General features: G+C 41.0%; 1 protein-coding gene across 2 annotated transcripts; it reads right to left on the bottom strand.

The window, feature by feature from the left end:
* Nucleotides 1-1,130: 1,130 nt before the first annotated feature.
* LOC113973960 (toll-like receptor 7) lies at nucleotides 1,131-13,122 on the bottom strand. Of its 2 annotated transcripts, XM_027696661.1 has the most exons (3): nucleotides 9,938-13,122; nucleotides 7,610-7,729; nucleotides 1,131-5,196 (listed from the first exon to the last, which is right to left on the bottom strand). In XM_027696661.1, exon 3 carries the CDS (start codon nucleotides 5,174-5,176, stop codon nucleotides 2,051-2,053), a length of 3,126 nt encoding a protein of 1,041 aa, XP_027552462.1. In that variant the 5' UTR covers nucleotides 5,177-5,196; nucleotides 7,610-7,729; nucleotides 9,938-13,122; the 3' UTR covers nucleotides 1,131-2,050. The 2 variants fall into 2 exon arrangements, with proteins under 2 accessions (XP_027552462.1, XP_027552463.1); XM_027696662.1 differs by lacking the exons at nucleotides 7,610-7,729; nucleotides 9,938-13,122 and adding an exon at nucleotides 5,603-6,333 and having other exon boundaries at nucleotides 1,131-5,191.
* Nucleotides 13,123-13,163: the final 41 nt, after the last annotated feature.

Genomic DNA, 13,163 nt, shown 5'->3' with positions numbered 1-13,163 from the left:
GGAAAGGCCTTTAAGAACACCAATTCCAATTGTCAGCTCAGCACCACCACTATGTTTACCCTTAAAGCGTATCCTCAAGTGCCATATCCACATATTTTTTTTCATGATATCTAATGTAAACCTACTCTGGCATAGCTTCAGGCCATTTCCTCTCATCCTGTCACTTGCTACCCAGGAGAAGAGATTGATTCCCACCTCACTACAACATCCTTTCAGGTAGTTATAGAGAGCAATAAGGTCTCCTGTCAGCCTCCTTTTCTCCAGCCTAAATAATCCCAGCTCCCTCAGCCATTCCTCATAGGACTTGTGCTCCTGACCCTTCACCAGCTTTGTTGCCCCTCTCTGGACACCCTCCAGCACTTCAATGTCTTTCTTGTAGCAAGGGGCCCAGAACTGAACATAGAATTCAAAGTGCAGCCTCCTGAGTGCACCTGGAAAATCACTGCTCTAGTCCTTCTGGCCACACTATTTCTGATATAAGCCAGGATGCACCAGCCTTCTTGGCCACCTGGGCACACTGCTGGCTCATGTTCAGCCAGCTATCAATCAGCACCCCCAAGTTCTTTTTCACCACCAGTGATCAGCTGCCAGCTGGATGTAACTCCATTCACCACCACTGTCTGGGCCAGGCCATCCAGCCAGCTTTTACCTGGTAAAGAGTACACCTGTCCATGTCATGATAAGACAGTTTCTCTAGGAGAATGCTATGGGAAATAATGTCTAAGGCTTTACTAATATCTAGACAATAATATCATCTGCTAAGCAGGTCATTTTGTCACAGGTTGGTCAAGTAAGACCTGCCTTTCATAAATCCATGTTGGCTGGACCTTACCCCCTGGCTGTCCTGTACTTGTTGCATGATGGCATTAGAGATGATCTTCATGACCTTCCCTGGCACCGATGTCAGGCTGACAGGCCTGTAGTTCCCCAGATCCTTCTTCTAATGTCAAAATAAAACCATAAAACCCCCACTCTTCTAAATAGGCCCTGCTCTTTCTCCTACTTCTGTTGTTAATTAGTAACACTACTATGATAAATTTGGAGGAAAAACCCCCTTACTATCTGTAATATTATTATATGAACATTAGTTTTCTTGTTTGTGTCTGTGATTTTGTCCATCTGCCTACAACTAAATCAAAATGGAACTATTTAAAGAAAGGACCAGACAGGAAAGCTAGGAAAGGAAACACCAGAGGTAGCTGAGATCATAGAATGGTTTGGATTGGAAGGGATCTGGAAGATAATCTACTTCTTTGTGTCTGTGGTTTAATTGATTTTGTCCATCTGCCTTGTGCCTCTCCCTCTGCCTATCTGCTATCCTAATCCCTCTTCTTGCTCCCATGCAGCAGCTCCATGCACAAGGACTCCCTTTATCTTATAACTCCTTCCCACTCACAGCCTACAAGCCCTTCTGAACTTGATTCTCACACACCTTCCCATTTTAGTCCACACGCATTCCTCAAAGTTTCTTCAGATTTACAAGGTTTTTGGCAGTGCCACAATGGGAGAGTTCCTGTACCAGACACAAACCTCTGACAGAAGTCTCAACAGAATTTCTTATCCCCAGAGATTAGGACTGTTCTGCACTCGGACAGAAGTGGCAGACTCAGAAGCTGGAAGCCTAACACAAAAAGAGAAGAAACCCTGTATTTTCCCAACTCCTAAGATCAAAGCATGAGTTTTGCTAAATGCATTTTCAGAGACAAATATGCCAGCAAGCACTTTTCTTGTTTTTCATAAATACCTCAAATACAGCAACTAAAATTTTCTATGAAAATCATGTTTACTCCAACAATGTCTGAACAGCAGCAATTTCAGGCATGATCTCTCCTGCAGTCTGTGTAGTCGAGTATGTTGAGAAAGTGTCTAACCCACACTTGACCCAACCACAAGAGATGCTAGAGGCCTCTAGTGAACTGAAAGCTGGAAGTGGTGATTTTGTTCTAAACCAGTGACTTCCAGGGTGTAGTGCATTATCTCTTGTTGTGCAGTAATAAATCCCAAGCAAGGTGCATGCACATCATAACAAATTTTATGGGGAAGGGTAGAGCTAAACAGTTTCTTGGAGAAGCTTGTTGTAAGCCAGCAAATTGTTTGTAGCTATGGCATTTTTCAAGCACTGCCAGAAGAAGGGCTGAGACTGAGGGTTAGTTGGCCATTCCAAGACAGAACTTCGGCACAGCCTCTTCCTCAGCCGGACATAGCGTGACTTCTGCAAAACCTTCTCAAGAAATATCAAGATAATGACATCCAGTTTTTCATCTAGAAGCCGCTGGTGGGCCATGTAAAAGGTTGTCCTGAAACTGCCGCTTTTAATATACTTATTGGTCAGCACAAATATGGTCTTTTTGCTCAGCTGAATGCTCTGGGAAAGGTTGTCAAAGACTGGCTGTCCCGGGAGCCAGTCCCTTCCTTCCAGGCATAAATTGAACTGCCTGGCTTTTCGGTCTTCCAGCCTTTTAACCAGTTCTTCCAACACCCAGTCATTCACAGCTGGATCTTCATTGTCATAGGCAATAAAAGCATCGTAACAGGCATCTGGTAAAGATAAACGCCGATAGCCCTTCAGCTTGGCACTGCAGTAATGGTAACTATACCACACATCCCAGAAGTACAGATGGCTCATCACCGCAAGCACCATAAAGCTGAGGACGGTTGAAGCTGATAGAGCGTACAGGATCAAATATGAGGTGTCCAGCTCACAGGTGTACAGATCCAAGAAAACCACGCTCCTTCCCTTATGTGCCCCTGGGCCAGCACAGGTCACGTCTGAGGCCAGAAGAGGAATAGTCACTTGAGTCTGATTGATCCACCAGACAAACCACACGGCCTCGCAGTTGCACTTGAAAGGGTTGCCATGCAAAAGCAGCATCTTCAGGTTGTTGATGACATTTTCAGGGAAGCTCGATTTCTTAATTATTTCAATCTTGTTTGAGCTGAGGTCCAAATACCTCAGTTTAAAAGCACCTCTGAGAAAATGTTTGGTTAGCTGCTGAATACGATTGTTTCGGAGCATCAGTTCTTGCAGTGATGAGGAGCAATTGGACAGTTCTCGGGGAACAGTGGTCAGAAGGTTATTGCTCAGGTCCAGAGTTACTAGTTTCTTCAGATAGTGGAGTTTTCCCCAGTTGAAACTCTTCAAACGATTATTGGTTAAGTTGAGGAGCTTGAGTTTGGGAGGCATTGCTTCAAAAATAGCGGGAGGCAAAAAACTGAGTGAGTTGAAGGAAATATCCAGTTCTTCCAAGCTGGTCAGATTCTTGAAGAAGGACAAGTATCTAGCATTGCCATCCATCCATAAAACATCTAAACGATTTCCTCTAAATTCTAAAATTTGAAGAGATTGACTTTCCATTCCTGTGTTAATGGTGGTAGAAATGTCATTCTCATTCATCATCAGCTTCCGCAAATGGTCTAGGTTTTTCACAAAATTAAGCACATGAGTAACACCTTCTGCCAGAAAATAATGTTGATTATTACTCAGGTCAAGAATTTCTAAAAATGTTAGCTCTTTGAAAGCAGTTTGGTATAGCAAATCAACCCTGTTGTTAGAAAAATCCAGATATTTCAATCCAGACAAGTAGGAGAATTCACTGCCATTTAAAGTTTGACTTATTGCATTATCTGACAAGTTGAGACATGTAAAGGAGCTAAGTCCCTGGAAGTCTGAGGGGTTAATAAAAAATACATTATTTCTGCTCAAATCCAGAGTTTTTCCATATTGCAGGCAATCTTCCTTAACTGAAGATTGGTAGGAAGCAGCCTCTTTATCTTTGGAACGGCAACTTCGCTCATACACATCATACCTGAAATAATGCATGTCTGGTAATGCTTGCCTGATGTACTGCTCTACTGAAAACCTAAGATTAGAGCAGAATCCATAAGAGTTGCTTTCCCCTGAAGAAGGAGAAATTTTATTCACTGAGAGGTCTATGAACTTAAGAGCTGGGAATTCTTCAAACACTGTCAGGTTTGCAACTTTAATAAAATTAGTCCCAAGATCCAAGACGGTGAGATTCCTAAGACCGAGCAGTGGGCGTAGATCCTTCTCTCTCAGTTCTTTAAAGACATAACCCTTGATCCTCAAGGTTTCCAGGTTAGAGAGGGAAGAAAATGTCTGAGACAGTTTCAAGAAGGGAGAATACAACTTGAGTTCAAAATTAAAGGACAGATCAAGCTCCACCAGGCTGGGGACAAACTTCAAAAACTGAGCATCTCCAATCTCCTTCATGAGGAAATTTTGGGAGAGGTCAAGTTCTTTCAGGTTCTTGATGTTTTTAAACCAACTGCTGGGTATGCTCTGAAGAGAGTTACTGTGAAGTCGCAAAATTCTTAAATTTTTCAAGGAATCAAAAGCCTTTGAATGTATCTGAATCGAGTCATTGGTGCAAGGAATACAAGGATATGGGGCATTATAGCAACGTGGGCAGTTGCCACTTAGATCGAGAATTTCTAGGTTGGGAAGGGCACTTAAATCCTGTTCTTGAATCACTTGAATCCTGTTATTATAAATATACAGTTCCTTCAAAGTAGATGACAAATTGGGTGGAATATGTGTTAAGTTGTTGGACTTCAGGGATAGTACTGTTAATTTTTTCAGCTCCAGAAAGGCTGTTTCCTCAATTTCATATGAAACATTGCATGGATTGCGGTAGTAACAGTTCTGCCCCAGATACAATACCTCTATGTTTCCTAGCTCTGACAAGTTGGCTTTTTGGATAGAAAAGATAGTATTTGCTTCCAGGCTCAGCAGGGTTAAAGTAGTAGGAAGACCTCGGGGTATTTCCAACAGCTGGTTTGCATCCAAGTACAGTGACTTCAGTCTTGTCAGGGCAGCAAAACTGCCATTCTCAATCTCCAGTCTTCTGTTGCAGACAAGGTCTTTGGGCCCCAGTCTGACAGGCACACAGTTGCATCTGAAGTCAATCTCCATGAGGTTTTTAAGTTGAGCAAAGGATGTTGGATAGATATGGGGAATATGGTTAATACTCAGAGTGAGGTTGGTAGCGTTTTCAGGGATCCCTCTGGGGACTTCTGTGAGGCGCCGGTAGGTGCAGTCCACTGTCACAGTACCTTCTGAGGATTTAACATCACAGGGCAAAGTTTTGGGAAACCAAGCTCCAGAGAGCAGCATTGGAAACAGGAAGAGCAAGACAAATAGCAATGCATTTGACATCTTTGCACAAGGTACCTAAAAACAAGGAAACACAGAGGTATTAGTTTAAGGTAATTAAACATTTCACCCACACACTGGGTCAGACCAAATAGGTCTACACTTGTAGATGTGCAGGTAGGATTATAAGTTTTGTTGGTATTTTGTTGGTATCCCTTACTTTATTATCACAATGTATTGCAGCATTAATATAAATATCACTCTCTAAATAAGGAATCAGTTAAAAAATCTACTGAAAAAGCGGCAACACACGTGATTGAAATTTACATCTCTGTGAATGTTCTTTTCTTCGAAGGGGAAACAGGAGGTGTTAAACTTCCAGCAGATTGCCATTGCATACTGGAGTAGATGAGCAAAGTTACTGTTTCATAGTGTATGATAGATAAAATCTATAGTCACTTAAAAGCTAGTGTAGTCTTTCAAACTTACTGAAGCATCAGCACAGGTGGAGAGTTGACCTAAGCCAGTCTATGGCTTTATTTCCATAAGGTTTAATACCATCTTGCATTTTCACTCTTCAATAAGGACAGGGGGCCGAGAAAACACTGCATCGATGTGAAGTGTGAAAATGAAAATCAAAGACAGGTTTAGAATTGGACATGTTCCATATAAGTCTAATAAGCATTAAATACCCAGAGCCAAAATCCCACAGGCATTTAAAGAAACTTTTAAAACATTCTCTGTGTCTGTCAAGTCTTTGTGATCTTGCCTACTTTATAGATTTATGTGTATTATGGAAAGAGCAAAAAGCTTTATGTCACAGCTTACCCATTACTTCCTCAGCAGTGGTCAGTGTCAAAGAAACCCCGGCTGGCAGGCTGCCAGCCTTGGCTTGTGTGACACAGGCAGAGAGGCCATGACCATTTTGCTGCACTGCCCAACATCTTAACTGCTGGCGTCAGGTGCTGTTCATTTCTCCCTTGAAAACTCAATGTAAGGCTTGGAGATGCACTACACATAGAGGGCTCTTAAACAAGCAGGATTTGTCTGGATAATATTGATTAAATGTTAAAACCCAGGTAAGCAGTAGAAAATTGGATGATTAGGTAAAATGTCCGAGATACAAGGAAATGGTTTTTTCTCTTTAGCTGGGGCACAAGAATATACAGAGACCTGCTCAAGCAGTCTGTGCAAACCCTGTTGAGTGCTGCCAAAGACATGCCTTGCAGGTGACACAGACTTGGAGGTGAAGCGAGGCTTCCTGTTGTACGCTCTGTTTACTTCGACCACAGTGTCTCCTAGACAACTTTGTGTTTCTGTGTTACCTTAGAGGACTATGCTAAACCTACCTCTGCATCCATGTACCTGGAAGAGTGCTCTAGTGACCTGCAGGGCAGCAGATGTGTGAGAAGACAGATCAAACCTCACACAGTGCTGCACTTCTGCTATCTAGAGTTCACAGCCTAATGGCGTCTCTTTGGGGATTCAGAGCCTCAGTACAGAAGAAAAAATGTAGAAGTCCACTGCAGATCTTGAATTCAGTGTAAGCTAATATAGTACTACACCCCAGCCTTTCCTCTACCACAATTTCCTTTCCCATTCACTGCCAGTGCAACGGTGTCGCCTTCCTTTCAGCGGATCCTCTAAGAAAAGGCAAAGTAGCTTAATACGGAGTCGTGACAAGAGTCATTCATGCAATATCTCAGGGAAGGTTAACCTGGACTAACCAGACAGTGCCTGTGAATTTACATTTAATCATCTCCAACTCTTGTGATGTTGTTTGTTATGAGTCAAACTAACCATCATTTGGTTATTCATCATGGAATTTACATTGGACTCTCGCCCAGATGGAGGCCACTGAGTAAGAGAGTTTACCAGCATTTTCAGCTCAGTCTAGCCAATCCTCTTTGGAAGAGGATTAACTTTTCTGGTTTCCTGATTTAGAAAAGTCTTTAGATGAAAATGATGCATAAGAATAATCAGAGTATGTGCGGGACAAATTTGGAAAAGATAATAAGCATTTATTTCCTCCCAGATCCCTAGATCTTTTTTTTAACTCTTTTTTCTCCACTAATGCAGTCAGGGATGTGGGAGGGAGAAGGAAGGTCTCTACCTTTTACATGGAAAACTGAAGGTCTTTCTTCAAATGACAAGAGACATTGCCAAAGAAAAATCTTTATACATTCTTGTAAATATTTTGCCCCCCTTCCTTCCTTTTTTCCCCAGCAGATACACCACATTATGGCTGTAAAAGATGGTATGAGACTAAAGAAAAGGCAGAGAGAGCCTATCCTAACCAAAGCCTATCCTAACCAGGTGATGTTCCAGCACCTGCCTCCCTCCATCTCTTGCTTTAGCAGACCAATGGACTCCAGGGCCAGGATCATTATTCAAGGCAGGTTCCCATGGAGTATGGCAGAGAGGTGGTAGGGAAACTGCAGAGACTCTGCACTGCAGGACATGTTGTTCCATCATATAGGTGCCACTAACTGGGCATCTGTTGATGCACAACACAGCAGAGCATGAAGTGCCAGTCGTCACCAGCCATGGACAGAGAACCTGCAGTCACTGAGGGAAATACTGACAGTCACTGCACATCAGACTCCAGGAGTCTTTCTAACTTTGAAAAAAAGAAGGTATAGGAATGAGGCCCACAGCCACGAGATATGCCATGAGATACGTGGTGAAGGGATTTCCATTATAGCCTTGAGGTATGTTGTGAAAGGATTTCCATGAGATATGCAATGAGATATGTGGCTAAGGGATTACCATGGGCATGATGGCATGCTGAGTGGGTGATTATCAGGCAGACACTGGATGACCCTTTTACCTTCAGTCAAGCAGGTAGAAGAGGAAGTGATGCTAAGGTGTCATGACTCTGTTCTGCTCTTGTGCAAGACCCACAGTCATTGTAATCTCTCTCTTTTTTACTCTCAATATCCCTCATTTACATATAAAGTGGCTGCTCCCTCTCCCCCATTTATGAAGGCAGTAACAGAACATTTGACCACAGTCTCACCTCCACTTCTCCCAAAATTATAAATTGGCTTAAATTGGTTAAATTGAATTTGAAATCCTCATTGGCAGAGGATGAGAATATGACCATATTGCAAAAAGTCAGCGGACTTGCTTCTCTCTCTTCCCCAAAATAGGGAAGATTTCTTTGGTAAGATTTGCACCTCTGACTGCATTAGAGTATCCCCAGGAGCACTCACACATAACACTGTACACTCATGTTTTGCAGATCTAGTGAATTTATCGGGGAAATATGAAAGAATCCATAACCTCTTGCTCCAATAAACTGCACTATTAGTTAATCTGTGTTCATGAAGTTCTTATTGAACTTGACCAGACTTACAATGATGAATCGGTAATCCTCACTATTGGTGAATCTCTGTTCGTAAAGGAGATGAGGATTGTAGTGTACCCTACATTATTGTTGCATCTGGGAACATGACCAGACTTAAGAGTGATAAATTGGCTAAAATCAGAAATCAAGTCCAGCCTCCACCAGCCCCTCTGCTCTCTGAGGATCAGCTGGGAAGAGCAAGGGCATGTGTTGTCTGCTGAATTACTGCAGTCTTAATGCAACAGAAGGAAAAGTAAATTAGATTCAACCTTTAAAGATTTGATAAACCAAAATAAACTCTGTCCCAGCACTAGAGCAGGACAGAGGCAAGGTGTAACTGCAGTCTAGATTGACAACACAAACTTCCTACATGAACTCATAAGCAGCCACTGCACTCAGGCCCTTAATTTCAGGTGCTTACCCAAGTTCCTCAATTCATTGTCACCAACCTGGGCTGCGCTGACATTCAAGAGAGAGTGGGAGAGGAGAGAGAGAGAGAGAGAGAGAGAAAGAGAGAGAGAGAGGGAGGGAGGGAAGGAGAGGGAGCCCCTCTGGAGGTGCTGCTGGGCTCTGGAGATGGAAGGAGCTCTGACTCACTACACACCAGAGACTCACACTGCTGATTTAGGTGCAATGAATACGGGCCTTAAAAATCTTCATAAATATGTTTCTAGGTTTCTTAAGAAGTCAAAGAAGACCTTTGGAGCACTTACAATGCTCAGATTTTGAACTCTCACGTATTACAGTATTTTTAGGAACCTAAGTGTTGTTGCAGAGCCAGCTTAGCTCCTACCATCTTTGTGCTCCATTTCTTTGTATATTCTTCTCTTTCCGAATATCTTTGTAATGTATTATCTATTTTAACTGTTGCATTCTCGTGTTGTACCTGACTATTTGCATGTGTAACACTTTGGAGCTGTTTAAGTACTAGAACAAATAAAAAGACTTAAATAGGAGAAACAAGCAACATCTTTGCCATGAGAAGCTTGTTTAAAAGTACAGCTGGAGTATGCATGTGAACTGTTCTTTTCTCTGTGATCTACACTTGGCTTCATAAGAAGTTCAAAAAGCAGTAATCTACTGATCCTAATGGGCATGTGCAAAAACCCTTAATGTTTTAGAGTGTTCTTCAAATATTCAGCAACAGTACAACTAGGTGTTTCTGAGGAAAGTTTTTCTGTAGAGGTTTCACATGTATTTTAAGAGGTAACAGGAGGAAAGTGTAGAGAAAAATGAACACCTCAGAAGTTACAGCAATTAGAAAAGACATTATTATACACGTTCTGTAGCACTGCAGTACAAGTAAGTATTAGACCAAATAAATGCTTTCCCTTCCTTTCACAATGCACTGCAGCTTCTAATTATAATAGTAAAACTGAACAGTTGAAAAGCAGAAAAGCAGAAAATGTTCTTAAAGTCTTCCACAACAGTTCAGTAAGAGATGTAAAAGCAAATTTAAAATGAAACTAACATACCATTTTCTGTGTGTTTCCAGATCTGTCAGATTTTTTGTTTGAAGAGCCTGTAAATCAGAGCAGAAGAAAACAGCATAAAAGTGGTCCCCACTGGTTCAGATGAAGTCCAGAGGAGAGTATAATATGACATAACTTACTCAAGACAACAGCAGTAATCACTGCTCTATTACTACTCTTCACCTCGACTGCAACTTGAGAAATAATTGAATGTGAAACAACTGTTGCAACCCACTTCCTCAAATATTTGTACTTAAAACAACAGTACCTCATTTTCTGCTCCACCCCTAAGAAATAATGGAGTACTCTTATTTCCCCCTTTTAAACAAATTTTCACATTACTCATACATCCACGTGCTTTTATTCTGCAATTTACATGCTGCAATTTACATGCTGCAATTTACTGTCTTCTTCGTTACTTTTGAACAGTTTTCATTTCAAACTGTGTTTTGCCTTGCTACAGTGTCACACCATAAAGAACTATAAGACCTACTCAGAGAAGATAAACATCCAAGCCACAGGGAACTCTGAAGGGGGACAGTTGTGAAGTATTTGGCAGTTTGGAAGTTTAAAATCAATCAGCTGGGAGACAAATGCGCTACATAAGGGTAACCAGTCACTTCAGACAATTAACATTTGCAGGAGATCAAGTTCCTCGTTTCACCCATCCCCCTTTTTTAGTATAAATTGCAAGAATAGAGATACAGACATTGTTAATTGATGTTAAAAATAGTTTAGATCTAGAAGTTTAGTAATTTTTATAACTATTATTATTTTTTTGGCATTCATTCCTGATGCAAATAGCTTCAAGAACTGGGACAGTTCTAAGCTGCATACTTTATGGAAGAAATGTCAAGAGAATGGGACTTTGGGGAAGGGAATCAAAATAAAGCATGATAAAAAAGATAGTGGTAAGGGCATAGGAAACAGCATACAGAAAGGTGAAAATTGCATAGGAGAGTGTAGAAGGGTCAGAGTTAAAAATTACGAGGATAGACTTAAGCTGGTGACAATCCAGCATTACACAGAACATGGTGTCTGTCTGAGAGTTTCTTACCTAGAAGATTCTGTGCTTAGCAGAACAGACTAGTTCAATGATTAGGATATTTATTAGGTGGAGTTTGTGGGGTTTTTCATGTCTTCTTTCCCTACACATTTTTATTTACATTTTAAATAACAATTCATAATTTCTTTGACCATGATGGAGCTGAGAAACTCATTTCAGATGCTGGGAACCTGAAGAACGAACAGGGAAAGAATTTGCAGTCATATTTGCAAATTCCCTGTGTTTAGAGTACGAGTCATTTAGACACGAACAGAAAAACAAGAAAGTTGTACAGCATCATTGCCATTTTAATCAGGGCCTAGGAAAAGGGTTCATTAATTCCCAACTATATTAATTCAGGACTATATTTCTCACCCTTGTGGCTGAAGAGTAAAATACTACAACAAAGTATGATTCCTCTGCTCTTTGTTGATAACTGGATTTTGCTTTTCACGCAAGATGCACTGAGGTTTTCACTGAGTGCTACTGTAACTAATGCAGAAATTTCACTAAAATCCTACTATGTGCTGCAAGGACATTCAACACATTTCTAGTAGGATGAAAACCTGCACTACAAACACCATACACCAGTTATTCCACTCTGGATTTTTCACACTCTATGTGACCACAAAGGAAAGTTACCTTCCACTCATTTATAATTTTTCACCTCATAGCAAAGCTAATATGCTTAATTAATCATGAAAGAAGAGAATGAGTCGGCACAAGTTTGACTGCGTATGTTGATTTCTTCAAGCACCCAGCCATTTCTTGGTACATGGCACTGGAGCATGAGACACTTAATGTCCATTTGCTTTGGTTGCAAGTAGGTTTTCTAAATCACAGTGTCCAGTCACACAACCCTGTAATCTTTGACAGGTGCTCAGTGTCTTTGGAGATCTCCCTTGCAGCCTAAACTTACAAACTGTGGAAATTTTAATAGCTGTACTGACACTTAGCATTTCCTTTTGGAATAAGGTTGACTTTTTTATATTAAAAATTTGCTGTCACCCATCTCAGAGCTCAAGTTTCAATTCTGTTCAAAGCGAAACTGCAGCTTTAGCTGAACACCAATAGAAATGCCGAGTACTCTTTTTTGCCGTCTTTTTTTCTTTTTCTTTTTTTTTTTTTAACCTAAGAAATGCGGGTAAAAAAATACATTTTCCTTCAAAAGGTAGGAGTAAATGCACAGCAGCGTAGAAGTCCAGAATTTCTGAACTATAATTTGGTTTTTAAAGGCACAAGGAGTCACTGATTTACTGATTTCAAAAGTTCAGTTTCCATCAGATGCTGCACAAAATGTCTTTTGTTCTGTTGTGAAACACAAGGAAACTGAAAAGCAGCTACTGCATCATGTGTTAGGGGAAGATTCACTGGTAACAGTAAATGTATATTGCTACCTCTGTGAAAGAAGAATATAATTTAAAATAAAGCAGGAGTCCTTAATTGTCTAAATCCTTCATGTAGAGGTTTGATTGTCAGTTGGCTTATAATCAGATCAGTAAACTCACATTTCCTTTCTTTTTGTTCCTAATGTCTTGCAGCAAAATCTTTTCTCTATAGTACCAACCCTCATATTAAGAATGATGATACAACCCCACATATTCATGGTTAATACAACATTCAGTGTGAGATTGCATAATTTACCCAGGAAATTATTCAAGGAAACCAGTTAGGGCACGCACTTTTGAAATAAATAAGCTGACTCTTCAAAGTGATGTAGACAGATGTATGAAAAGAACCACAAAGAGAAATGGATAGGAAAATTGAGGAAATTAAAACAAAATCACTTGCAGAAGCCTTAAAGCTTCTGTATGTATTATCTGTGTATGTAATGCAGGATCCTTGCTGACAGTAGGTGCAGAAATGTCTTTGCAAATACTAAAAAAAACCAAAACAATAAGGAGAAGACAGCAGTGGAGGAGATTGGCCAACAACAAGGGCAGAGGAGCACTCAGAGCTCTGGTGAGGGAGGAGACCCAAACCACCCAGGGCACTGAGGTACCGCTGAGGGAGCCTCCTGTACCACAGAAATAGACTTGGTCATTTCTGAAAGCTGAGGCTGCCCCAGGCTACATCCGTGCCAAGACTGACTGATTGGTGTTTACAACAGATTAAAACTGTGTGCTGGAAGCAAAGGTGCCTGCCACTTTTACTGAAAGTGAGTTACCTTCAAGGGAGGCAGAA

Source organism: Neopelma chrysocephalum, unplaced genomic scaffold (genome assembly GCF_003984885.1).
Source record: "Neopelma chrysocephalum unplaced genomic scaffold, ASM398488v2 Primary Assembly neopelma1_109, whole genome shotgun sequence".
NCBI classification, from domain to species: Eukaryota; Metazoa; Chordata; class Aves; order Passeriformes; family Pipridae; genus Neopelma; species Neopelma chrysocephalum.
This window is presented reverse-complemented; position numbering and strand designations above follow the sequence as displayed.